The sequence below is a fragment of the Etheostoma spectabile genome, chromosome 4 (genome assembly GCF_008692095.1).
Source record: "Etheostoma spectabile isolate EspeVRDwgs_2016 chromosome 4, UIUC_Espe_1.0, whole genome shotgun sequence".
Classification (NCBI taxonomy): domain Eukaryota; kingdom Metazoa; phylum Chordata; class Actinopteri; order Perciformes; family Percidae; genus Etheostoma; species Etheostoma spectabile.
The window spans coordinates 26,795,017-26,822,948 of NC_045736.1; the positions used below are offsets into that span (position 1 = coordinate 26,795,017).

Sequence of the window (27,932 nt, forward strand, 5' to 3'; positions counted from 1 at the left end):
AATCTAATGTGTGGGCGTGAGCTGTCGAGAATAAGTTTCTGTTTACCGTAAAGAGAAGTTCAGAGAAAATGAAAGTGAAACAGACGAACGTGTATACAGCACATAAATCGCAGATGAGGACCGTGTCCTTTCCCCGCAGACTACTTTTGCGTGTCATGACCGGGTTCAGCTACAACCGAGGCTTTGTTTTGGGGTGGCTATGGCGCGGATTAGAATTTCTATGGTGCTGTGGGAAAAAAGTCGGATGGTTACCGATACGTTGGTTTAAGAGCATCAAGGGCCAAGGTAAACCTGAAAAAAACGTGGAAGACCAACCGAATTACTCCGAGGGGGAGGAGGGGGAGGAGGGGGAGGAGGTGGTCGAGCAGTCTCGCTGTGAGGGTCAAAGGGAGAATGCCGCCGACGGTAAGAAGGCCGCAGACTCCAACCGAGATCTCGCCTACGAGCGGCCGAGACTTAACAAAGATGGTGATACGTTTGACAGCGAGCACGAGGAGTATCGAGTTGAAACCACGGATGAGTTGTACTGTGGCTATGACTCGACCTGGGAGACCGAGGTGCACCCGAAGAGCACATTCCCGAGGACCAGACGACCAGCGGCTTCCAGATATGTGAGTTAACCGGAGACCGGCCGCACTGGGCATGGGCCTGCCGTGGGCCGGCCGCGGGCCGGCCGCGGGCCTGCCGTGGGCCTGCAGCTGTGTGAGAGGACCTTTATTATCACTTTCTATTCTTTAGGTTTTAGGTGTGATCTAACGGTGAACTAATTGTTGTTATAGCCTAATATCCATCATCTCACATGGGGAATTACTTTACAGCAATTGTAAGACAGTTTTACCGACAACATCAACATTGGCAAGGGTGATTTGGAAAAATAAGTTACCTTTTTTTTTATTTAGTCCTCGTAATCAATAAATGTCTTGAGTTTAAATATTGACCTTCATTTATTTTCTGTGTACTAGTACAACAAGTTCAGCAGATTTGAAAATTCTGCTAGAGACATGCAGAACTACAGGCATGACTACCCTGTAAGTCTCTCTCACACACACACACACTCACACACACTCACACTCACACACACACACACACACACACACACAGTCCCATGTTTTAAATTAATCAAGCACACATTGCTCTTTTATATTTCACAACAGAACCAGTACAGGCCGCAACGCTTCATAAAGCCAGTATCTGTAAGTACACACGTGATGACTGTGTTTACGTGATTTATTATATGATGTGATTATTACCAAATAATCTACGTGCAATTCTCTTCTCTCGAGTAGGATGACAAGCCTAATTTGAAGTTCTACCTCGGATTAACGCCCTCTTTACCTGATGGTAGGTCTACAAGCACATGGACATAAATTAAACAAGCTTTACATTGTGTTTTAAGTGTAATTGCAGGGTAAATCTGCATCAGAAAAAAAGGTTTATTAAAAGACAGTGATGTTTACATATCACCTCTCATCACAGGAGGACGATGAGTCCGTGAGCGGGTTGACCAAAGAGTGATTTCCCACGTTTCATTTGAATAACTTTAAAAGCCTTGAAGGTGTTAAATAGTTCGGTATTGCACTTGAGAACAGCAATGAAACTAGAAAAGCAAGAAAAAAAGATAATTCTTATGTAGCAGAAACATCAGGCCTGGATTAATCTTAATCCATGCAACTATTACAAATTGAGCTACCTATGGTGTTTTTCTTTCTGTTATCAGGTGTCTACATACACCAGTTCCACAGGGAATGGTATGAAAAGTATGATAAACTGGAGTCGGTTCACTCCTACATTCAGTGGTAAGTAATTATAATCAAAGATGTATTTTAAAATGTTTTGTTCCTGTTTATAACATTTGTAATTTGTTTCTCTCAAAGGTTGTTCCCCCTGCAGGAACCAGGGATGAACTATGAGGCCAGTACACTGACAAAAGAAGAAATAAAGGTAAACTTCTAAAATTAACAAGTTAAAAATCTTGAAAGACATTCCTACATATTGTGACAGATGTCCTATCTTTCCTTTAGGAGTTTTGCCAAAATAGCACTGCAAAGGCCAATCTATTGGAGTCGTACAAGCTCATGTTGGACTTCTATGGTATCAGGTTGCGTGATGAAAACACAGGAGAAGTCAAGAGAGCATCAAACTGGAGAGACAGATTTGATAACCTTAACAGGTGATCTCTGAATTTTAGTAACGTATTGTTCACTTCAAGTAATAAAACCATCTAATGTCTGTTTTTTTTCTATTTTACTGTTTGTATTCGACAGTCACACTCATAACAACCTGCGTATCACCCGCATCCTCAAGTGCCTGGCAACCCTGGGGTATCCTCACTACCAAGCCCCCTTGGTTTGCTTCTTCCTGGAGGAGACTCTCGTCCACAAAGAACTCCCAAATGTCAAGGACAGTGTTCTAAACTACTTTGTGTTTGCTGTCCTTGATAAGAAACAACGCAGGAGTCTCATCAAGTTTGCCTATACAAACTATGACCGTAAAGATGAGTTTGTTTGGTGCCCGAAGAAAATTCAGATGATGTGGTCGTCGGCGTCAAAGCCACAAAAGCGAGCGAATGGCAAAAGAGGCTTGTGAGTATTTGAGTCTGGATCAGGAAGATGAAGCCAAAGACAAGGCAAATTAAGTTGCTAAAGCATAACTTGTCACTGTGCTCCAACTCCATTCAACATAATAATGCATACTATACTACACAATATGTACTACATACTTATCGCTATTGATTCAGGAACAGGAAATTGACACTGTGGATGTTTGTCGTCAATCAAACTGCAACTTTGTAATGCCAATGAAACATGTTTTTTCCTAAAATGGTATACTTAAGATTAGTTGGAGCTGGTAAAGCACTGTCAACAAGTTGTTGCCTTTTTTTTTTTTACACAGCAGTTATTGTTATTAATGCAAATGCTTTTGTTTACTTAAGTATTGACAGTTCAGTTTCATGACCTCTATTCTTTTATCCAGTTTGGTTTGACTTTCAAAAACAAAGGTGCAATATTTTGAACTTAGTAACTATGTTTAAATCATAAATATGCAATTGTAATGTGCTTGTTTTGATGTGTATACATTTGGACAGATGGACATTTTAAAGAATAGCTCATCAGTGGGACAGTCAACTAGTTGTCCAGTTCCTATTGTGTTAAAATGTCAAATAGTGGCAATGTACTTTCCCCCCAGTTTTGTTCATGTATTAATTAAAAATTACTTGTCTACAAATAATTCTTGTATTTCCATGACCAGGTTTCTCTACCTTTTGCAAGATGTAAAGCAACAGCTTCTGAGGTTTCATTAGTATGATGATTTGCTTTGTGTTGAGACCCCACCTGTGCTTAGATAAATGTGGATATGAACTGCAATTAAAAATTTTGAAGTATGACCCAGGATGTTAAAAAGCAACGAATTATTTTTGAGTAATGCCAACATCCTAAGAAGCATTCATTGGCATAAATGGCCATCATGTAACTCTTCAGCATGCAGAATAACTATTACTAAATCAAGCTAACCATTCCCTAAACATTACTTTGGGACCAAGAGCTAGTTAATATTTTAATTAACAGAGAAACACTCATCATCAAATGGGTTTAATTGGTTGAGCTGAAGCAAAATCAGGACATTTCATTGACAACCGTTGATGGGATGTATACTGTAGATAGTTGGGTGTGTTTAAGGTCAATGCTGCTGTACGTAACACGTGTGTAAACAGTGTTTCCTTAACTTTCACATTATCCATCTCAGATATATGGCTTTTATTTTCTCTACTTAGAAAAGTATGATTAAAAACATCAGTATATACACAAATACATTCATATTTACATATTGCAAATGGTGTGTTACTCAGTTACATTATTGTTTTCTTAAAAAAACTGCTTGGGCAGGAGAAAGGTACATGTAATAGAACTCAGTAGCCTACTTAATACATCTTTACACAAGCAAACTACATGGCCTTCACTTTTGTTTTTTCAAATGTGATAAAACAAAGAAACCTTTAAGTGACAAAAAGAATACAAACATTGTCAAACTTTTTTTCTAGTACGAACACAACTGTGAAAATTTAACAAAATACTGCTCATCTACTTTTACAGTGATACAACTGGATTTCAACTGGTGAAAGATTGAAGTGTCTCAAAATCGTACTGTAGTGTCAAAACAGAGACTAGAACCTCTTCTTGTCATTTGTCTGCAGTTATATCTTTCTCCTTGGGTGTATCATGTTTGCTTTCTTTTTTCTCCTCTCTCTTTTCTCTGCTTCTGCTCCTGTCCCGACGATCCCTGTCTCTATCTCTCTCCCTGTCTCGATCTTTGCCCCGGTCTTTCCCACGTTCTCTGTCCCTGTCTCGTTCCCTGCTTCGGGATCGGTCCCGTCTCCTTTCTCGGTCACGTTCTCGCTCTCGATCACGGTTTCTCCCTCTGTCACGGTCGTGGTCCCTCTTATCAGAATCCCTGCCTTTGTCTTTTTCCCTGTCTCTCTCCCTGTCTCTCCTCTTGTCTGTGTCTTGATCCCTGTGCCGCTCTCCCTCCGTGTCCCTGTGCCTCTCGCCCTCCTTCCCTCTGCTGCGGTCTCTTTCTCGGGTACGCTCTGGATCATGTTCTCTTTCTCGGGTACGTTCAGGATCACGATCTCTTTCTCGGCCTCGCTCCGGGTGGTGTTCTTTTTCTCGGGTATGTTCAGGATCGCGGTCTCTTTCTCGGCCACGCTCCGGATCGCGGTCTCTTTCCCGACCACTCTCCGGATCGCGATCTCTTTCTCGGCCACGCTCCGGATCGCGGTCTCTTTCCCGAATACTCTCCGGATCGCGGTCTCTTTCTCGGCCACGCTCCGGATCGCGGTCTCTATCTCGGCCACGCTCCGGATCGCTGTCTCTTTCTCGGCCACGCTCCGGATCGCTGCCTCTTTCTCGGCCACGCTCCGGATCGCTGCCTCTTTCTCGGCCTCGCTCAGGATCGCTGCCTCTTTCTCGGCACGCTCCGGATCGCTGCCTCTTTCTCGGCCACGCTCCGGATCGCTGCCTCTTTCTCGGCACGCTCCGGATCGCTGCCTCTTTCTCGGCCACGCTCCGGATCGCTGCCTCTTTCTCGGCCACGCTCCGGATCGCGGTCTCTTTCTCGGCCACGCTCTGGGTCTCTTTCTCGGCCACGCTCCGGATCGCGTGTCTCTTTCTCTGCCACGCTCCAGATTGCGGTCTCTTTCTCGGCCTCGCTCCAGCTCGCGGTCTCTTTCTCGGCCTCGCTCAGGATCGCGGTCTCTTTCCCTGCTGCGCTCTGGATCGCGGTCCCTTTCTCTTGCTCTATCCCACTCTCGCTCTCTGCTCCACTGCTTGCCCTGGCCCCTGTCCCATGAAGGCCTGCCGGCATGGGGGACTTCCCGCTCTCTTTCCCTCCGGTGGTCCTCGGACAGCTCCCTCTGTCTCTCTTCAGAGTGTTGTGAGGGACCAGAAGCAGGTTCTCTGTGCCCTCCTTCAAAGCGACTAAAGCAATCGCCACTGCGGGGTTCTGAGTCCTCTCGGGTGCTGCTGCTCCTCCTCCTCATTTCAGGAGAGTGGCGGTGCCAGTGGTCGTCCCGATGCATGTCTGGACTGTGGGCTCCCATGCGACATGGAGGACCTATGGGAGCCTCTGGAGGCGTTGGCAGTAGTGGCCCACTGTGGCGAACAGGTCTTGGCTCATCCGAGTGCCTATCAAAGCGGTACCGCTCTGATCCTCCAAAATGCTGAAAAAGGTGGGGTCTATTCTCCTGCTCAAAAGATCCTCGATGTGGTGGTGAGGATGGAGGTATGGAGCTCCCGTACTGGTTATGTGGATTGAAGTGCTGTTTACTCATCTCGCTATTTGAAGGTGGGCCTCTTCTGTCCTCATACTGGTTAGGTGGAGGTCCCCGGTATGCTGGACCAGACAGGGGACCCTGATTGTCTTTAAAAACATGGAGATCCACATTTAGCTTGAAAGAATTGGAATTGTCTTTGTTATAATGTTCTGCAGGGCCTCGAGGTTGGTCTACTATTGGGGGTTGAGCCCCATGCTCACCAAACTGAGACGGCAGGGGACCCCTGGGCCCTGGAAAATGGGACGGAGGAGGAAGCCGGTTTTCAAAGTGACCAGGGGGTGGCCCCGTAAAAGGCGGAGGAGGACCTCTGTTTGCAGGGAAATTAAATGGTGGTGGAAGCCCAGTGAATCTTGGCGGTGGTAAATTGTTCTGTCCATCAAAAGTAGGAGGTGGGGGAAGGCCTGTAGGGTTACCTTGCTGTCTGATGTGCTGTGGGGGAATGGAGGGATCAAACATTTGAGGAGCAGGGCCTCTCTGGGCCATTGGAGGGAATGATGGTGGTGGTCCTCTTAGTGGCATTATATTCTGGGGAGGTGGTCCAGGAGGGACCTGCTGCTGCAGTGGTTGGGGGCCTGACCACTGGTTCTGATAGGGAGGGTATGCTGTCGGAGGAGGACCATATTGCTGGCTGTTGTCACTCTGCATTGGGAGCGGACCACGTACAGGTACACGGATGGGTGGAGGGGGTCCCTGCATAGGTGGAGGACCTGACATTGGAGGAAGACCCTGTATGGGTGGTGGCATAGACATTGGCGGAGGCCTCATTATCAGGCTTTGTCCCTGCATCCGATGGGGCGGAGGGAAGTTGGATGGTGGGGTAATGTCAGCTGGTGGTCTGTACTCGTTGTCAAACCCTGGTGTTGACATGTAATGCGGCATGTGATGGGACTGAGTGTCAACCTTTGTTGCGCTCTGAGTAAGTACTGGGATTGTTGAGGTTATTGGGGAGGTGTTTGCAGGCTCATTAAAATAACTTGTGGTTGGTGCATCTTGGCTATTCTCCTCATACTCTGGGTCCTCACCAGCTTTTAAAATACTGGCAGCATTTGGCCAAATACTGTACTTGTCCATTTTGGTTTCTATCTTGAGTGGCTCAGCTTCTTCAGTTTTCACTTCTTTCTCATCCATGTAGTTAAACTCCAGATCAGGTTCCACCTCCTCTCCTAGTAAAGGAATTGCTACATCTGCCTCGTCTGAATGCATGAAGGGTAGCGTTTCGCTTATCACTTCATTATTAGGCTGTGTTGTCTCTGAGCCTTGTAAGGAGTCTGGGAGTTCAGTTACATCAGACAGCTGAGGCTCTTGACCCACAGGTTGTGAGGAAAGAGTAGAATCCTCCAACAGAGCAGATGTCTCCTCCTGCTCCTCGGGATCATCGGTCAACTTCCTGCCAGCCACAGCCTGGCGAGGATCCCTGCTCTGTCGGGGATCTCTCTTCTGGTTGATCAAGGGAGCAACCGTTGAGGACTTCACTAGTTCCTCAACCTTTTTGCCAAGCTGCAGTAGCTGAGTGTTGCCCAAAAGGGATTTGGTAGGTGGAGTCAAGAGTGTGTCTGAAAGTGTCGATGAGGCACCAAGCGTCCCTGTAGATGACACTTGCTGCTCTCCCTTTTTCTGGATCGTCTGATCCCCAATCTGTTTAAGGCTCTCCAAGATCTTTTGTGGATCAGTTTCAGATTCAGTTGGAACCTTAGCTTTACCTGGTACTACAGTTTTGACCTCTTCAAAAATTGAGTCATCCTCTGGGTCATACGCTACATCATCACCTTCATTTGCAACCACCTCAGGCTGCTTAGAGATTTCAGGTTTTCTTACTACCTCTACAGGCTTTTTAGGCACATTATAGCCCCTACTAGGGTCATACTCTTCTTCTGGATCATACGGTCGATCATCATCCTCCTCCACCAGTTTCTCTTTAGAGCTCTGTGCAAACTGCTGCACAATGGGGTCTAGCATCGTAGCGGGCGGAAGTAATTCTCCACCCTGATCTGACGGAGAGTTGGAAGCTTCTGAATCATGCTTTTTCTTCCCAAAAAGAGTGTTGAGGATGGTCTGAAGAGGAGTGGCTGCTGCTGAGGAAGCAACAGAGCTAGACGAAGACGGGGAGTCTTTGCCAGTGGTAGTGGATGTGGCATTAACAGAGGACAAGAAGGAAAGGACGGAGGAGGTGGCCACAGTGCTGATTGAGGTCTCAGAGGAGCTGGGTGGAGGTGACCCTGGAGGAGTCGTACTGAAGGGGATTTCAAGACCCTGCCGTGTAAATCTTTCTGCTCTGACTGTAGGAGATGGCTTTGGAAGGCCTGTGTCATCGACATCTTTTGTTTGAGTCTTGGACCGTTTTTCCTCAGATTCCAACGGGGCACCAGTACGCTTTCTATCCTTCTGGCAGATCAGCAGCCCCAAGAGGAGGTTGGGACGAACTGGTTCAAGACCTGCAAGATGGACAAAACTAGCTTAGAAAACATTTGCACTAACAAAAAAAATTCACAAAAAGACCATTAAAACAAAAGATTTGATTATTTCTGACGTATGCAATGGACACGGGTAAAAAAACGGGTGAAATGACAGCCTCTAAAAATTGTCTACAATGCATGCATAAAAAAAACTAGTAGCACAGAAGGCTTTTTCAAATATATTTAAAAAAAAGGTATAAAAAGTCCAACTCCAAAGTCTTTTTATTCAAGAAATGACAAAGGTAGTTTAAGTCTAATTGTCTACAGTTTAGTCTGTAGACATTCAACTTGTTTTGTGAATTAAACATACTGACATCAGTAATTGAATAGTAAATGAGTTCCAGCTACACAGAAGCATCAGTAGGATTGTGTTGATTGATTTGTAGATATCCTGTCAGATATAAAAGTCAAAAATAATCAAATAAAACAAATTCCCCAACATCACTTGAAATTGCCAAAATATGACTGCAAGAAACCTGCAACAGATTGTAAACTTTAATATAATTCTGGTTAATCCACAGTCAAGTGAATACATTAGGTCTTACTGAAGTTTGACTTAGGATCATTACCAGCCTGGTCACAAAAACATCATACAAATCCAAGACGTGTAATTTTATTTTTCTGAAGCTACTCAATTAATAAAGGAAACACTTTTAATATCCTCAATATGCAGGAGTAGATCTCCTGATCTTTGAAACCCTCTGAGATGTACAACCTTGATACTTCTGGAAGTTCAACTATTTCTATACTTGTAGCAATGTGGGTATTTTTAACAGTGTTGTGCAATCACTGTAAAGTTTACATCAAGTACTGCAAGTTACCATAGAAACACCAGTGCGGTATCAAATGGTTGTTATGTCATAGCAATTTATTGATTATACAGATGTTCAATTCTGTTTATACATGAGCCAAGTTGTAACAAACAGGCTGGTACTGGACTCAAATGGCACCAACCTGCAATGCAAACTTCTTCCTTTATTAGAAATGTGTGATACAAAGTCAGATACACAGCAGAGAGCACAGCAGCTGTTACTGTAAATGCACAGAAGTGTGTTCTGGGGGAGATTCATCAAGGAGTGTGACTGCCCTCTACAGTACAAACCCATGAATCCACAAGCTCTAAATAAGTCCAAAGATGACACTATATATACTCACCATAGGAACAGAGACAAAAAACAACAACTTTACAGCAAAAACATTACAATAAATGCAACTACATTCATGTCACCACAAAGGTACATTTGTGTATCACTGTAAATGCTTACCTGGCCCATCAAACGGTAAAAGTTTGGAGGGTAATGGGTCTTTTGAGCCCAGTGGGATGAGATAGAGGTCTTTGATACGACGGTTGTTGTTAGCCACCACACCAAATCGTTTCCTGCTGCTAAAGTAAGAAAAGAGAGAGACATATGCGACCTCCTCTTCCTCTGTGGCTGGGTGGAAACGGATCAGACACAGTTCCTGCAAACACAGAGCAAAAAACAGTATGTAAGCAATGCAAGGCCTTCAAATAAAGATGTTAAACACTTTGATACAATACATTTTTCTCCAAACAAACCTTGGAAAGTGAGGTTTTAAGTTTCCCAACGTAGTCCCACACAGTGTTTGGAGATATCCGTCCCCCAACATGAATGGTGTCTGGCAAATCCTGCACAAAATTGACAACACTAAGTATGATGCGCTTGCTTATATGTATGCCCAAAGGTTTTGCATTCAGCTTAATCACCAGGCAAAGTTACTAACCTCCTTGAGGTGTTCAAAGGATCCTGAAACCAAATAAGCCTTGGTCACAAACTTGGCCACAGCCTGCATGTTGATAAATCCTTTCCAAATCTTCACTTGACCATGGAGAAAGATAGCGGTCTCACCCTCAGGAGGAGGCTCGGATGTACTGTAAAAACCAAACAGTCTTCCTTTTAGAGAAAACCCAATACCCAAGTCCATACACACTTCATCATGTACACTGCATTTCTCAAAGAACAGAACAATGACACTACCCATCTTACTCTACTGTACAACCACCAATCCTGTTAAAAAAATAGAATTTGACCTACTGATATACATTTTCTCATGCAATTTTAGCACATAACAAAATATATTGCTAACAAATGTTAGTGCACCACAAAACCCAGTCGTGTCCAGGAAGAGCTAATTTATAAAATCGTAATGAGATTGAGCACCTTGTTTTCACAGGTTTGGACGTGGCTACCGCAGATGGTGGAGCTGGGGGCATCGGCAGTGCTGCTTTGGGTGCAATGTCTACTGGAGCACTAACAGGAGCTGGGAGGGTTTCTGCTGAGTTGTTGATGGGTTTTTCTGGAGCAGTGTAGGTGACAGTCACACCGGAGCTGTGCCTGGCCATGCGTGGGTCTCTGCGGGTGATGCTGACAGAGGACACAGTGGGAGTGAAAGATGCTGGGACCTGGGCTGGAGGTGCCATCATATTGGGGTCCAGCTGTGACTGTAACTCTGGGACAGCTGACTCCATGTTAGACTGGTAGGATTGCGGCATTGCATGTTTGTAGGTTAAGGGGTCTTGGTGCTGGAAAGCTGTGGGGTCCTGTGTTTGGCTGACAGGGGAGACAGTTTCAGACTTCTTGGTCAGTTTGGCTCTCTTAGCTGCAGGCTCGTCTTCGGTCTTCTGACCTAGAGAGCAAAAATTAAAAGTTATCTGCTGGATAACAAATCATTTTAAATATGCTGGATGAATATCCTTCTTCCGTGTCTCATTTACCTGTGCATATTTTACAGTTGAGGTCAAATAGATGAGTCTTGTGTTCAGAAGTTGTGTCTTTGAGCATGGTACTAAAAATGTCTGGCATGCTGCTGCCACTGTTCCCCTCCACAGCAGAGGACTGAGCTGAAACTGAAGGAGGGGCGCTAGACTCATCTTGGTCCTGGGGACACAGAGAAGAGGTCCTCCATCAACTCTTGGTTGAAAACAAACCGTTTATGGTCATTCACATAACACCCAGAATTTGGGATTACTATAATGTACAACACTATACTTTTTGCAAAGTATATGTGAGTAGGTTTAATGCCTAACAATGATGAAGAAAGACAAAGCTTTAGAAATAAAGAAATAACATTGAAGGACAGTTTGCAAAATAACTAGCCTGCAATATCTTTGCTACGGTATTTACTTTGCCAGATTTGTGTTAATAAGCACTCCATGCACAGGTGAAAAGGAAAAGTGTGAAAGCTAAAGAAAGACAGCATGCCACCACTTACTGCAGCAGAAGCCATGCGAGTAGATGAAGTGGTGGCAGAGATACATACATCTGTATCGGATGTTGGCGGAGCATCCTCCATATCCATGCTATGTAAGCCAGAGTCATGCCTGTTGCCTAGTTTGGAATGCTCCGAATGGACCCTTGCACTGGGAGACTGGGCCTGCGGGACACAACCATGTAAGTATGCTGTAGCAATTTATGTATAACAGTTCCAAACTGTCAGCAGGGAACTCTTTAACCATGTGCTTAGCATTTAGTTAGAGATAAGTAACATTTACCTCAGGAGCAATGGGCTTCTTCCACTCGGATATTTCTTTGGAAAGCAACTCTTCCGCACTTAGTCTCACCAGTCTGAAGGGACTAACCTCACCACCCACTACCCTGTAGAACAAGCCCTGAGACAAACGTAACACACCAATTTAACACCTCAATATGAGGGACATCAAGTAAGCTCAGAATAGCTTTTAAGGATGTAGGCATTTCCTTCAAATACACAACTCTGCAAACACAAAGTGTACTAAAGATATACGGACATAAAACTAAGTGCATGCATGTTTACGTTGACTCACTTTGTTTTTAGGATCCTTCAGGTTGAACATAAGAGACCTGTATTTGTTCTTGTACTTGCTGTCAGTGCTAAGGCAGAGGTTGAACATTTCCTTTTCAATGGCAACTGCCAGCCTTGCCACCTCATTCTCACTCATTTTCAGATCATCACTGTCGCTCACCCTGGTAGTAAGGAACACAACAAATCTTAGTGTTTGATGTTTAAATGATCTTAGCCAAAGATTTACAGAAACAATCTCAAAAACTTAAGTAATCTGAACTAGTTTTGCAGGACTCTTACCTTTTATAAAGGATGTCTGTCAACGAGCGGCGGATGTTTGTTCTCATCTGGTTGTTGGGGGGCGGTGACATGGGGGACATAGGGGGCGCTAAAACAGCTGGATGTGTCGGTCTGGAGGATAAGGAGTGGCTGGAAGGAGCTGAAGAAACAGGAGATGACGGGACTCTGGAGGATGAGGATACGTTGGTATGGGATGGAGCATCCTTTTGTTGTGGCTGCTTCTTAGGAATGGTAAAGTTGGACTTGGTGACTCTCAGTGCTCCTGTGACATGGATCGGACCTGGAGGGAAGCGGGAAGGGGTATGGACGGGCGTCACACCTGGTTTCTTGGTCTTTGCTGCAGTTTTACTCTGAGGTGTCACAGGTTTCTTGGGTGCCTTTGACCTGGTAGCCTGAGGAGAAGGCTTCTTGCCCTTCGGGGAAACCTTGGCCGCTTTAGTAGTTGGGGATTTCTTGTTTCCTTTGACTGGTGTTGTGGTAGCTCGAGGTGGTTTCTCAGGAGCCAGGGGTGGCTCCTTCTCTTTCTTCTCACTCTGCTTCTCTTCTTTAGGGGGGGCTGGAAACCAAGAAAAATATCAAACATTTTAAAACATGCCATCATATAAAACATCAGCAGATATGATGTAGTGTGTATTTTACCAACACTGCAGATAATCATGATTAAGGACTATAATTCAGACTTCATTGTGCCTGAAAAAGCTCTTCATTGTTTTGATGACAATTATCAACTTGACAGCTGTAAGGTTAATACAAATAATTGTCATTCACAGTTATTAGTGTTTGCACAATGAACACACTGCAATGTGCATTCTAAAATGAACACAAAGTTGACAACTGGGCAGTTAAAAAGCCCCTCTTTATTTGTGGCAGTGGATGGCAGATACATTGTGCTGTTTATGCAGGGCCACTTGAAATAAGTTTTTTCTTTCCAAACATTTAGTGGTAATGGTCTTTGTACTCCCTTATAAGGCAGCTTGATTCTCAGTACCCATAGATCCAAATGGGAGAGAGGGAACTGAAACACTAGTCTTGTGCAAACTCATACTGTAAACTTACTATAAGCAGTTAATGAAAAGAAAGGACAACTACCAGGTTCTCATAACTTGAATGCAAGAGACAAGCAAGATTAACTGGTTATTCACTGGCTGAAATGTTTCACTGCCTACTAAAGCATAAATCCTCCATCCCATGGCATGAATGTAATGTGTTAATCAGAATTAAAGGAAATTATTGCAAATGAAGTTCATAACGTAACTTAATTTTAACATGAAGTCTTATGAGATCAGCTACACACCCTAACCACTAGCACCAGCTTATAAGCCAATGAGCTTGGACCAAAAGTTGTCTTGTTAATGGTTCTGTCATTTGAGTGAGTTATTGAGGTATACATAAATAAAACATTTCTTAAAAAATATTCACATAAATAAAACTATATAAAGAAAAATATATCAACCACTTTGAACCAAGACTTGAATACACTTCTCAAACCTCTCCTCATTGTCAACTGCAGATGCCAGTGCATCATCCATTATGTCCAATTTGCATGTAAACTGCATTACTTACTTTAACACTAACTATACACCTACTAAAATATATAAACCACAAAAATATTGTGCAGAGCAATAGTATTGAGACCCAAAGCAACCAGTCAACCATCTTTTGAAGAGAGATGGTCACACCAAGCGAAATATGCACTATGAAAGGACAAATCAATGAGCCATATCTTCCTCCTGTTATTCACAACAATCACTGGTCATACTGACCTCCTGACCTGAGAAGATACATTTACTTAACATTAACACTTGCTATATTATCAATAAAGATCCTTATGTCTTCAACAATCCCTTATAAAAGGAGATGAAAAACTGTCCCATTTCATTGCAACAAACGATCCTGTCAATATATATCAGATCTCAGGTGCAAAATGTGTACAAAAACTTGAGCATGGTCTCCCTCTTCTGAATCTTTGAACTCAGCACAGGTCTTCAGCTTCTGTCTTCTGCTGTGGGCCTTCTGAACTTCACTGTAGTACCTCCAGATGGTCTGGTCTCTGCGGTAGAGCTTCCTTCTTTGCCGGCTGTTCACCATCTGGGTGCTCTTGACCGTTGCGTCTCCATAGCCATAGTGTGTGTAGATTTATCAGTGGTATATGCTTGTCTAAGCTGAACTGGTCGGGATATCCTACAGCAAGCCAACACTGCTCACATAATCAATCAAGGCATCCTAAAATCTGTTATATCACCTTTTATTTCAAAGCCAATTTCCCACGAGTTGTGATGCATCATATTCAATATGAATGAATTATAAAAAAAACTTGAGTCCGCCTGTTACCCACAAACTTCCGGGTAGAAAAAACACAAAGTTGTGCGTAACAGTTGACAGTATCAGCTACAATATGAGTTATGTTAGCGTCACTGGTCCACATTAATATGGGGGAATTCTTGAGACACCTACCTGCTGGAGAAAGGGGGAAGGACCTTTATGGGTCAACAGCAGAGGTGATGAACCCAGGAGATGGTGAGACTTGTGCAGGTCATTTGAAATCTCACATACTAGCACCAGTCCATTCATTATACCCATACATCTCATGGTAAAGCACAAGAGCTCTGATTTTGAGATTGCCCTCCTTTAGCTCTACCATGTGATCCTTAATACGTTTAACTCTACAGCCCTACATTTCACTATGAGGTATTCAAAAGAGGTACTCCAACGATTGAGTGGCAAAAGGTTGAGGGGGAAGGGGGGAGAAATGAAAATTTCTGCAGCAAAGGCTTAGGTTTCCTGATTTTTAGTCCATAGCATTGGCCAAGATCTGAAAAAAGCTGGATCCTACATTTCCCATAACACATAATTTCTTAGACCCTGCCTATCTGGTAAATGCTACATTTTTCAAACTCCTGCCAACAGTTTATAATGCAGGCTTTCAGTTAAGAATTTAAAGTCTCCCAAGTTGAGATAACCCTGGTGGCATCAAAGCCAAAGAAGACATAATTGTGTTCACAGGCTAAGTACCTACTAAAATAATCTTGAGTGCAACCTGTGGAGTGCCCCTTTTAAAAACATTCTGGGTTATTGAATACTTAACCAACGCCACAAATAGCACTTACCTTATTCACAGCTCCAAACATTTCATTGAGTAACAAATCCTTAGCATTATCAAAATCACAACACTTTGCAAATCATTTGAGTCTAGCACACAACGGAGTTCATCTCCAGAGCACTCATGTTCACCCCCATATGTACGGATCATGTCTAAATTAGCACCACAGGAACCACATTTAAAATGGAAAAATAACAACGTGGATTTAACAGCCCAAGACCTTCAAAGAGATACATACACTTTTTGTTTAACACTGTTGGTGATATGGGTGTAGTCTTTTCTGGTGTTACTGCAATGTAATTATGGTCGCTGGACCAGGATGCAGTGGCCGGCGGGGGCGGGTGTTCCTCAGCATGCTCATCTTCGTCGTCATCATCCAAATCAGCACTATGGTCTTCTTCGCTGTCCGACTCCTCCTGGGTCTTCTTTGGCCTCTTTTTCCCACCAGCCACACTCCTCTGCGGGAACGGAAAAAAAAAAAAAACACATTCAGGCCTTTAAGTTACAGAACTCCTCATATTTGACCACATTACAGGTAACATACAAAATGTTTGGCTTGAGCCATGTTGGCTTTTATAAGAGATTATAAAGGAATAAGAGGAAAACATGTGCATGGTAAACAAAATAATTAACTCTTATGTTCTTTGGTCACCCTGCTCTCGGTTTTAGTCCTTTCTTACGCACAGTGTACATAGTACAATTCAAAGTAAATTAATAGCATTTCTGCATACACTCAACTCTGTATTGGCAGCCTTTTACATTGCTCTGCATGTAGCATTTAAGCTTCGGTAAACCTGGACATTATTCTATCAAAAATTTACATTGCATATAAAAGTATTCTTGGCAGGTTATTTAGTCTAGTCTACCGAGTCAAAAACATCATTTCAGACATTGCCTTTAGGAACCTGTAATCCAAAGCAAGATCAACCATATGAAGATAGTTTTCCCAAATGTACAAATCCCTCACAAAATTGCAATGCATGCATGCCTTAACATTTAGACAATACAAAACTGTAAAAGCAAAAATACTGTCCAGTTATAATAAAGCTGGTTATATACGGTTGATAAAATTTAATAGTTACTAGTAGTTCAAGTTTTTTTTTTTTCCTTATTTATTGTCACATACATGTACGCACAGCACATGTAGGGAGAATCAGACCACACATTTAACACCTATCAGGAGCAGGTGCATGCAATGCGAGTGACTAAAAAAAGAAGAAGCTTGAAATAAATGATGCAGTCAATAAACAAAACATTGGGTTCAGTATCAGGAGCCATATTCTTTAGATGTTCCTTTTGTTAAAAAAAAAAACAAGCTTATAACTCACCATCTTAAAAAGAGCCCTGGGAAATTGATTAACTAGTAGAACCTACGGCATTGCATCTAGAAAACAATTTTCACTTCATGAAATAACCACATTTTCTCCAGGGATCAGCAGCAAACTTATTGAGCTACAACATAGCATCGTATCATTGGTATATGACAAATGACCTTGTAAAATAAAGTACAGTGTTCAAACATATTGCTTGACACCTTGAAATACTTTAATACGCATGCACTGCTTTTGTCCATTTCACGATCCAGTTGGACTGATGACTCCATTGTTGACATGAGCTAAGCAGTCAGCAGACAGGCCAGTTGTTCACTTTGATATGATCCGTAAAACTCAACCTGCTCCACTGCTGGTTAACAATAAATTATGATGATCATAAGAAAATTTAAGCAATTTCACTTTCTAGTAGTATTTTAGAGTTATAAAAAAAAACTTTCTGAACCCTTTTAGGCAAGATATGACCTCCTGTGACATTATTAAAATGCAGAGGGTGCAGCCACAGGAAGGGAACCAGTCGAGACATGGTTTCAGCAGTATAGCCAACTGCTTTCACGGTATGCCACGGTATTAAAGGATGGTTATAATTTATTTTCAAAAAGTAGACTTTTTACACATACTTCCATTAAAAAAAAAATTCAAGTTGGGCTGTGCAATTATTTGAAATTTTAAATCACAATTACAATTTTGGCTCCAAATAAGCACAAAAACAGAGCAATTGAGAAAAACAAGTATTTAGCACTTGCAAGTAAACGACTACTTTGTCTCGTTCTGAATGGAAGAAAAAATATTTCAACCAGCAAAATGATTTAGGGAAAATTCACAGTTTAAGGTGTATCCACTGTTGATTTGTTTAACTGTTTCAGTTTATTTACTTCAATAAATGCAACATCTTTGCAAAAGACAATAGTAATTGTTTTAAATAATCGTGATTATGATTTTTCCTAAAATTGAGCAGCCCTAGTTTCAAGTTATATTAAAACCTTTCAGTTTTCACTCCTAATACTAATCATATAATATGACTGTAATAACACTTGGGTGTGTTAATCTATGATAACAATTAATGTATACACAAATGTTTTCTATAATGCTAATCAACAGTGAACCAAGAGACTTCCCAACAAACATTCTAACACATGTTAAGAAATAGTTCTCAAACGTAATAAAGACATATCTAAAGACTAAATCTCAAATGGTCCAAGTTACCTTTGGTGTAGACTTTGTTTTTTGGGCCTTTGCCTTGTCCTTCTGCTTGGGCTCTTTAACATCAGTGATGGACTTCATGGCTGCAGCAGCATGTCCCAGAATACAGTCGTTGCCACAGTACACGGAATCTGGCTGGGCATTATTTTCACAGCCAGGCCCGATACATTTGGGAAGGGAAGACTCTTCCTCAGCCTTTGGCCCGGCCTTCTCCTCTGGCACCTCCACTATTGGTGTTGTTTTTACCTCCACGTTTGATGCCACTTTCTGCTCTGCGTCTGGTAGTGCTTTCTGCTCTGATGTGGGTGCTGCCTTCTTTTCCATGGTGGGTGCTGATTTTTGGCCTGCTTTTGGTTGGGCTGGCTGCTGTATGGCCTGCTCCAAGTCAGTAGACAATAAAATTAACAACTTATGATGAGCTATGTCATTTTCAAACTCAATCTAAAACATTTTAGGGTGTATAGATAGTCACTATATTTTTTAAATGTAGATGGGTTAATTAAGGGTTTATTTTTAAACAAACCAGATTAGTGATCATTGGAACAGTGAAAAGCCTGACAGCTTTTTATGGTTTAATGTAGTTTTAGTTGACTGTTTTACTAGATTTTTTTTTTAAAGAATTTTTTTGGGCTTTTACGCCTTTACAAGGACAGGGGAGAGCAAGGGGGAAGACGTGCAGAAAATTGTCACAGGTCAGATTCAAACCCTGGACCTCTGCGTCAAAACAAACCTCTCAGTGCATGTGCGCCTGCTCTACCACTGGGCCAACCTGGCCACAGTTAATTTTGTTTTACATAATAAAATGACTGTTTACTTAAGTGAGTCTGGTGGGTTTGGCAATATCTTGCTCTTGGGGACAGTTTGGAAAAATAACGAAGTGACCTTTTAACCATTTGTTTGTCCACTTAGATTTATAATCTAGAGCTAATTTTTGGGGTCTAATCTGCATTCTCTGAACACCGCAACACTACCCACGCAGACTCAAATCACACTAATAGTGTGATAATAGCAGCACTGTACTTTAAACTTCAGTTTGGGGATTCATAATTCAAATTTACATTTCAACCACACATTAAAGCCCTTTGACAGTAGCTACAGTAAAATGGACTGGAAATTGGTTTATGTATAAACTTGAACATTGCATCATAGTAGGGCCGCACAATTAACTGAATTTTAATCATGATCACAATCTTGGCTTCCCACGATCAAATTTGCGTAATCAAGCGATATTTTAAATGTCTCATTCCGTTCATTGAACAATCTGCGTTTTTTTGCAAAGCCAATCTACCGCTCCGTACACCACTGTCTAATCATGTGCCAGTCAGAGTTGTTCCCTGCACCGAGCAACTTAGTTTCTAGATGTGGACAGTTACAGAGGACAGAGTAACGTGAGGAAAATTCCACAACAGATAGCAGTCGGTCATAAGGTTCATCAGTTTACCAGTAAAAGCAACATTTTGTCATGTCTAGTTAGTGTGTTAGCTCACAGCTGTATGTATGTAAAACATACAACTTCAAAATAAGAGGAATGTAGCACAATATGGATGTGAAAGCACTTATAAGCAGTCTATGTGAAAATAACATTTGTTTTGGTTAAAATCAACAAATTGTGATAATTAATCATGATCTCAATATTGATCAAAATAATCATGATCATCATTTTGGCCATAATCTTGCAGCCCTACATCATAGTTACTTTGAAAGTTGCATTATTAAGACATTTGACATGCACTATGAAGTACTGAATGGCAAAACAATAGGCACAGCAAATCAGACAATGACTTATAACAGCAATTCAAAGCCTTTAAGTTGAGCTCAGTTGCAACCTACCGGCTGAAAGATCTTTATCTTCTTTTTCCCAGTTGGATTAGTAGCTTTCTCTATCCTGCCTTTGATGCCCATGTCCTCTGCCCCCTTCTCTTCGGTTCCAGCAGTGGAGGACGAAAGTGCCGCGACAGCGTTAACCCCACAGGAGTTAGTTTTCTCATCCGAGGTCACAGAAGAAGCGAAAGCAGAAGCCACAGTTTTGGGTTTCCCAATATCTGTACTTGTTGCGAGAATAGATGTGGCAGGTCTGACGACCTGATTTTTCTTAGCGGTGCAATTGGGGCAGATGTAGTCTTCCCCATTTCTCTCCATCAGGCGCCCACGGGCCTCAGTGATGCCCACACAGTCTCCATGGAACCACTCCTCGCAGCGGTCACAACAGATCATGAACCTAATGAGCACAGAACATTTATAGTGCCACATTTCCTCAAAATTAATGCTCAACAAAAGCTCTGGCTTTCCTCATACTTTGGAGTATGGATACAACATGAAAACACAAGGTTGTAGACATAAAATGCAACTTAAAATGCAGAGTTTAAAGTGAAATGAAGAGCAAATGGTAATACATTGGTTTCCCTGGGTTTTTAGAGTGTAATTGAAGTCATGCGCTCGTTTGCCTATTGGTGACGTCATCTCAATTATTACTACTGCACTACTACATGTGGGCTGAAGCAGCCAGTGTGTGCAACATGCATGGTGTGTGGCTGCAAGACTGTATACATGTCTTCTGCACACGATGGCTTTCAAGATGCTTCAACATTGTTTTAACCTCATACGCTTAGGCCGTATAATGGCAGGGAAAACTCTGTAATATGTTCATTAAAACGGCCTTCCAGACTAACCTTTACACTGATTAATAGTTGTCTTCATTTGCATATCCTCGTTTTGCATTAATACACAGATTGACATATCTGAACTGGTAACAAGTTTTGATTTGCCTAAGAGATGCACACATCACATATTTCCCTTTGTACAACAGCCATAGGTATTGTTTATAGTGGTGCTTTCTTAATTCTCCGCCTGCACCTTTCTCAGTGGCATCTTGAGTCGAAACCTCTCATTGTCTTTCTTTTCCCACCAGACCACTTTGTTTGTGGAACACAGTAATAGCAAAACAGATTGTTTCATAGAGTTCTGCAATGCTATGTACACACACATTATGCGCTGTGCATCAAGTGCTGGCAGGTGTACCAATGGTAAGGATCATCATGAACTTGCATTAATGAGACCACTTGAAATTTTAACTTGAAAACTCACAAAAAACATAATTGCATACGCAAGTGGATAATCTGTAGCCCTGCATAAAAATGTACTGCATTATTAACACTTAAATGATGCAGCATTCATTTTGATTACAATAACACCGATAATGGATAAAAACAATAAATTAAAAATACCTTTTGTTGTGTTTCTGGCGACAGATGCAGTAAAGTGCATTGGGATCATAACCTCCCTCATCAGAATCAATGGAGGATGATGATGAAGATGAAGACGTTGAAGAGTCATTCTCATCATCCTTGTCCACTTGTGTCTGAGCCTTGTGTGTCATTCCAGAAACTTGAGTAGTTTTAGGCTTGGTCTCCCTCTTGACAGTAGTGACTTTGTTGGTATGAGCAGGACCTTTAACAGGGGTAGCGTTCTTATTGGCTACCCTTTTTTTATTGATGTATGTTTTTATCGGTCCACGTTTTACCAACATTGCTGCAGGCTTGTCTGACTCTGTGCTGTCCTCGTCAGTCTCTTTATCAGTCTCCTTCTCTGATTCCACCTTGTCATTTTCATCTCCATGTTCATTCTTCTCATCAAGAACCTCTTTCCTCTCCGAGTCCTGCTCTGGCTGAGGCTGCACTATATTAGTGCAAGCTACATCTTCAGGATGGGGATCACTCTCTTCATCTCGTTTCTCCTCATTTTTTTCCGGTAATTTGTCCTTCTTGACAGTGTCTGTGCTGTCCTCCTCATTCTCAGAGCTTCCCTCATCTTTAACTGTCACGCCACGGCGTCCTCGAGTCTGTCTGCCACCTCGACTTTTCCTTTGGGTCTGCTTTCTTGCACTACTTCTAGTCCTTCTCTCTGGGGACTCTACCTTGTCCTCTACGGCCTTGGTGTCAGCGTTACCATCAAAGCTGGCCTCTGAGGCAGTCTCATCAGTTGGGGTTTGGGAAGGAGGATCGCCACTTTCCAGACTAGGTGGGGCGCTCTTTCTTGACCCTCTTTTGGCAGTCAAGAGGAATTCTTCTAATTTGTCAGTACGCTTAGATTGCCTGCCACTGCGACGTACAGGACAGCGGTTATCAGGACTATCGGTTGCTGCCTCCACTGGCATCTCTCTCTTTGCAACAGTGGACCGTCGAAAACTCCAAGTCTTTTTAACTTCACTGTTGGCCTTGGAAGATGTATCTGGCTCTTCTAATGTCTCTTTGGCCACATTCTGGCTTTCCGTTTGAAACTGTTCTTTCTGCTCCGTCTTCCCTTCTCCAAAACCTGTGAACAAACAATCAAAGAAGGCTGTGGGCAAAAAAAAAAAAGAAAAGAAAAACATAGCATGCAATCACCAGAGTGCAATACAACAATAAAGCCAAGAAACTACAAAACATTTTGTGTTAAAGCAACATATTGAATCAATTTAAAAATGATTGTTTGACCTGGATTTGACCCTTACTTACCCTCACCCAAATTTAAATTTAAAGATCATAGAACCACAATGTGCCCGGCATTACTACAACGTTCCCACCCCTTTATTGTGTGGGGGAAAGAAGCTCAGCCAAGGTACCTTGAGAGCAGCTATCCATGCGGTCCTGGCTCTGCTCTGGCTCAGGAGCTAGAGAGAGCTCAGGGCTTGCATTCTCCTCCATAGATGATGGAGTCAATCCCTACTTTCAAACAGAATGTCTACAATTAGGAGAAGAGCACAAGAGACCAGCTATGAGTCACTCTTTTCAATTCATAATATGGCAAATACTGATGGCTGCCAGGTTTTTAATAATTTGGCAGTGCTGGGATTGCTCCATGTCACAATTTTTTTAAAGAAATACTTTACTACATTTACGCTCCAAAATAGTGGCACAATTATAAACAAAAGTATATTTGCATCATCAACCTTGTTATGACTGGAGAGAGATGAAATAAGTGTGAGGGAATACAAACTCATATCTTGAAACCATGAAGGCCATCAGTACATAAATCACCTGGCTTGCTATATTAGCTTATTTCAGATGATTTGAATAAGTGCAGTTGTTGGCCGATAAGGAGAATTGCAGGAAAGAAATGCCAAGCAAGGGCTGAGTTACTTTCTAAACAGTCTCCATTACATAGTATGTCAAACAGACAGCTCTGACAAGTTGATTTTTAAACTTTAAAATGGCCCACTTAGTATCTTAGTCACAATTTTTGTCACAATCTAAGGGATCCATATTAAGATAGTTGTTTAAGTGTGTGTTTTTTTTTCTCTCTTTCTTTTTAAATGATCAGCTTATAACGAATATGTGATCAAATTTAAGTATTGGTAGGACCTCACTCTGGACAATAAAATGTGGGTGACTTTCTTGACACACTGCAGTGTTTCTTCTATGTTGATTGCGGCCCACCACAGCCAAATCTCTGCCGCTATGTAAAAGGCCAGACGCACAACAGGGTTTCAGCTTTGTACACCGCGCAGCTTCAGCTATTTATGAAAAGTAATAAAAAGGTGCAATTACACGACTCTGCAGAGCCGTCTGCTGCTCAAGCAAACTGTCATCCGCTCTCTCTCCCCGAGCAACAGGAGCAGTGACAGGACGCCATCACTTGCAAAGTCATGGCAACTAAGTAACAGGTGGAATACTACTTTTCACTCACACGCGGGTCCCGTGAAATATGACAGCTACAGATTATTGGAAAATAGTATTGTGGACACTAAATTTGATGAATTTACAGGGTATCAGACCCCAGATGTGACAAGAAGCTAACGCTAACGGACGCTGCAGTCTCTGCCTGACCGCTGCAGGAGAGGCTGTGTTAAAGTTAGCTACTGTTTTAAAACCGCTTTCCAGGTTAATGGGGTTGCATCCCGCTCAAAACCAACATGAAAAACATTGCTAGTAATGGTCACTCAGCATTTTGTTTTCCCTATTGTACCGTCTATTTGTTGGATGGTTTCAAGGTAACAGTCGGCTGCTAACTTTAGCATATAAGCCCGTTGACAGCGATGTTATTGTTCATGCTTAGGCACAATGTTTCTGACCGTAGTGGTCAGAGTGACTGAAAGTGGGATGTGAGATGCTAAAAAAAACTAATTGAAAAAAAAATCTACACGCTGTTTTTGGGTAACGCTAATTTTTGACGTTCAACCCTGTATGTGTGTCAAGAACCAGAAGAGCATGTCTCGTCCCACTATGCCCAATGTCACATTTTCAGCTTAATAAAATCTGCAAGCTTTTAAGGATAAGACACTAAAACATTTCAGGGGGAAATTTACCAATTTTGGGGACACTTAAAAATAGTAATTAATGCATGAAGTCACATTTATGTGAAATGAGCCCAGATTAAAATGCATACAGTAATCACCATCTTATGCCAACATGAGTAAATGAAAAACATCCTGTTGCTATTCTTGTGCATTTATCAGCAACAGCTCTGTTTGTGTGAGTGTATGTTAGAGAGAGAAATGGAAATAAAACGAATATAATGAAAATAAAAGAATGGCTTGATGTATGATTTGGACACTGGCTTAAACTGGCAAATATATTGCTTCGAATCTTGGGGGCAATTTTGCCCCTAGATTGTATTTTTAATCAATCTATTTTTTGTTGCATGAAATTGTACAACAACTGTGCACCATTACAGTGAAATGTTATACCATCAGCTCCTTAAACTCGTGCTGCATGATATTTCTGCACAATTAATGCTTACAAAATTGCACCTCAATTCACAATTTAATTTTGAAATCTTTGAAATTTAATGACTTTAATGCTCATTTAATTTCATGAGCCAACTGCATCACAAATGCTACTACTTTTGTCTGCACGTTTTAAACATAGACTAAACATAGATAAAATAGTTTTTAAAGCGCTCCCAATCGCTGCGATGCTCTCCCTTCTCTTCATTGAAGCCTCAATGTTTACAGGCTCGTGATGATTCGCAATGTGCTATAGGTGCCAAAAAGAAATTCTACGTTTGGTACTGCCAATTCGTTTTGTTATGGTTCATGTGTGCAATAAACATTACACCTCGTGAGAAAAAAGAAGAAAAAAAAATTATGGCAGAGAATCGTGATATCAATTATAAGATAACAATGTGTGATTAATATTTTTTCCCGTGAATTGTGCAGGCCTACTGCATGATTCTTCATAAAGCAGAATGTGGCAGTTGGATTGGCACAAAGGAAAAACCGTAGTATTTCAGTTTTTTGGGGGCATTCTAAAATTTCTAGTATGCCCATTTATATGTCGAAAATTGGGATGAGACCAGAAACCATGTTAAATAGTCAGGAATTCACTAAAACCAAGTCTAAAACCATATTTATTGTGGGCCAAGACAAGTTAGAAATTGTTATTGTTATCGTGATTGGTGAATTCTAGTGGTGTGACAAGACACTCAGCTCACGAGACTGGGTTCACAAAAAAAGAGACAAGATTTAAACACAATTTAAAAAAATATTTAAATTATTAAATATGACTGGTAAAATTCAATCAGAAGTTACAAGATGAAAAATGAGCACTGTTAAATGGCTTCTCTGCTGTAGCCTCGTCAAACAGCGTAGCAACATGTCCACAGATAGAAGTCCGACTAATTTAGTGAGACACAAATAAGACAGAGGTGCTAATAACTGTATGCTACTACAGCAACTGTAGACGCACGGGGAAGCCATGTTGGATTTTGAGCTTGGGGTACTGCAAGATTGTCCGAGTTCCAAACTCAGAAATCCGAGGTTAGGGGGCCTCGGAAAATCTGATTACTCATTACAAATGGAACACACTATGAGCACCGCTCTTTGTGAAACATGTAGAGGAGAGGACAGAGACGCTTACGTGCTCTCAGGTAATGAAATTTGGCAGATTGATTTCTGAATTCTGCTTGTGTACTGATATTGCAAGATTCTTAACCTGGACGAGAACTATCTTAATGTTTTAATCTCGTCACACCCCTAGTGAATTATTTCTGAAAATGAGAATCATTCTTTGATTTAAGGACATACAACAAAAAGCCAATGTTTATACCTGCGCTTCAGCAGTGATGAGTAACAGGGTTGATCTTCAAACAAAACAAGGCCTTGCACCAGTAACCATCCGTCTTGGTTCAAGGTTAAAGGATCTGGCAGATAGAGGGAAATACAAGTTAGGATCAAAGTGCTCTAAGATGCAACATTAATGCAGACTTGTTTAGATGATAAATTAACAAATGATGTTCATTTTCTGGATATGTAAGATGTTTAGTAACTGGGGTATTTAGCAATTCAACAACTGCTCAATCAAAGTTTGATTATTTATATATATGATCAAGAAACATAAGTGAAGTTTGAATTAATATGCCACAATGATGACTTTGCAATAGTTATTCAAAACTGCAAATTGATGAAATAACCAAATGCATGTGGGATACCAATTTGTTGACAGTAAGTAAGAACATTTGCTGAATAATCTAAATATGTTGATATTTGAAAGCATTTACAATTCTGTCTAAATGAATGCATCATTATATCTGCTTTAAAAATCAGGCATTGGTCTAAAGACTGAAAGTGATGAAACAGGATTCCTCCAATGCTGGGCCTGTGGTCACGACACCTTGCCACGTGAATTGCAGGACAACTGTTGCCATGAGAGGTGGGAGGGCCCCGGGATAAAATGTAACAATGGCGGACAAAGCGACAAAACCAACTTTATAATATGTTTAGATACAGCGACATGACATACTGACAAAGAGATGCTATGTTTGTAATTGCCGTGTGGCAGTCCAGTAGTGGCTGCTCGACACAGAAAGAGGGAAGCTGCATAGGGCCTTGGTGCGCATAACATAGAAACTCCTGAATTCCGGTCACAACCGTGCTTCATTGTTACATGTGACCTGTAAAACTGTATTAATCCAGCAGGCCTAAATTGGAGGAGTCTGACAACAAACTACGACAACAGGCTATAACGATACATGCTGCACAGCCGAACCATGCTATAGGTAATAGGACACAGCCAATGATGGCCGAAAAGCAAACGTTCTGCCACACCACTGAACAACGATCTACCGTTAGCATTAGCAAACGTTTACCAAAGCACAAATTGTGTTGCATTTTTGGGCGGGGCACACTTAGCAACTCCATGTATAACGTTAAGCATGCCTTTGCATATTGAGGCTTTTATTTTCGTCGTTCCGTAACGAAGTACAGAGCTTTGTAAAACGTGCGCTTGTAGCCAATCTAATCTAACATGCCTGGCTAACGCTATTAACGTTCGCCACCACGAGCATGGGTAACCTAACTGCAAACTCAACCTGTAGCTATTAGGCATTTATTTAACACACCAAATTAAAGCACATAACGTTAACTATCAAAAACTTTGGAGATGCATTCTTACAGCACAAAGAGTCGTATAAAACTAACCAATGCGAACGGCATAGCTAGCTAGAATAGGGTAGTTTGGCTGTAACGGTAACGTTACACAAGTTAACGTTACAGCTAGCTAGCTAGCTAACGTCAGGCGCATCAAACAGCTTAACGTTAAAACAAAACTGAGACACGGTCGTACCTCAAACGTATTAAACGCTTCATTAGCATTGCACAAATATTAAATTGTTGCATTCTACCCACCTACACGCTAGAAATACCGACGATTTGCCCTCGCATGTCGGTCAGTCCTCCATTTTCCATTCCCGCTGGAGGTAGCTAGCTAACTGAATGCGGCAGATGGCTGACAGTTTAGATTATACGGCCATTGTGTCTACAGCGCCCCCACTGGTCAGGAGGGACACTGGGCAGGCACGGGCAACAATGAAAGGTTTGTTTAGCTTGAATCCTAGGTGCGGTAATGCACAGCCTTTCAGCTGCATTTACAACTCTACCATTTTAGTTCAATTTCAAGCTATAGACTTTAAATACCCTAAAAAAGCAAATATGAATTACCAACTGAAACGTTTGTGGGGTT

General features: G+C 41.8%; 2 protein-coding genes and 1 long non-coding RNA gene across 9 annotated transcripts in view; 2 read left to right on the forward strand and 1 right to left on the reverse strand.

Moving 5' to 3' along the window:
• LOC116688570 (uncharacterized) overlaps nucleotides 1-27,932 on the forward strand; it is an 81,459-nt gene that overhangs the window by 49,151 nt on the left and 4,376 nt on the right. The window lies entirely within an intron of this gene.
• Nucleotides 54-2,697, forward strand: LOC116688567 (opioid growth factor receptor). Its single transcript, XM_032514703.1, has 8 exons — nucleotides 54-611; nucleotides 963-1,028; nucleotides 1,155-1,193; nucleotides 1,287-1,341; nucleotides 1,718-1,796; nucleotides 1,875-1,941; nucleotides 2,022-2,170; nucleotides 2,265-2,697. Exons 1-8 carry the CDS (start codon nucleotides 69-71, stop codon nucleotides 2,584-2,586), a joined length of 1,320 nt encoding a protein of 439 aa, XP_032370594.1. The 5' UTR covers nucleotides 54-68; the 3' UTR covers nucleotides 2,587-2,697.
• Nucleotides 3,578-27,756, reverse strand: dido1 (death inducer-obliterator 1). 7 transcript variants are annotated; one of them, XM_032514683.1, is made up of 19 exons: nucleotides 27,599-27,756; nucleotides 26,022-26,115; nucleotides 22,598-22,716; nucleotides 21,222-22,308; nucleotides 19,828-20,215; nucleotides 18,001-18,372; nucleotides 15,702-15,921; nucleotides 12,364-12,919; nucleotides 12,086-12,245; nucleotides 11,795-11,911; nucleotides 11,563-11,676; nucleotides 11,018-11,180; nucleotides 10,464-10,929; nucleotides 10,027-10,174; nucleotides 9,842-9,931; nucleotides 9,549-9,744; nucleotides 5,263-8,262; nucleotides 5,076-5,117; nucleotides 3,578-4,837 (listed from the first exon to the last, which is right to left on the reverse strand). In XM_032514683.1, the coding sequence occupies exons 3-19, from the start codon at nucleotides 22,677-22,679 to the stop codon at nucleotides 4,179-4,181; spliced, it is 7,860 nt and encodes a 2,619-aa protein (XP_032370574.1). In that variant the 5' UTR covers nucleotides 22,680-22,716; nucleotides 26,022-26,115; nucleotides 27,599-27,756; the 3' UTR covers nucleotides 3,578-4,178. The 7 variants fall into 7 exon arrangements, with proteins under 7 accessions (XP_032370574.1, XP_032370575.1, XP_032370572.1 ...); XM_032514684.1 differs by having other exon boundaries at nucleotides 3,578-4,777; nucleotides 11,515-11,676; XM_032514681.1 differs by having other exon boundaries at nucleotides 11,515-11,676.

Bases quoted from the DNA above. Each gene is read 5' to 3' on its own strand.
- dido1 (XM_032514681.1), bottom strand. From the start codon at position 22,679: ATGGAGGAGAATGCAAGCCCTGAGCTCTCTCTAGCTCCTGAGCCAGAG. The intron at 11,677-11,794 runs GTAAATGTTACT...TGTGTCCCGCAG, and splicing joins AGAAGCCCATTGCTCCTGAG to GCCCAGTCTCCCAGTGCAAG. The intron at 4,838-5,075 runs GCAGCGATCCGG...GCCGAGATAGAG, and splicing joins GGAGCGTGGCCGAGAAAGAG to ACCGCGATCCGGAGCGTGGC.
- LOC116688567 (XM_032514703.1), top strand. From the start codon at position 69: ATGAAAGTGAAACAGACGAACGTGTATACAGCACATAAATCGCAGATG. The intron at 612-962 runs GTGAGTTAACCG...TCTGTGTACTAG, and splicing joins GACCAGCGGCTTCCAGATAT to TACAACAAGTTCAGCAGATT. The intron at 2,171-2,264 runs GTGATCTCTGAA...TGTATTCGACAG, and splicing joins AGATTTGATAACCTTAACAG to TCACACTCATAACAACCTGC.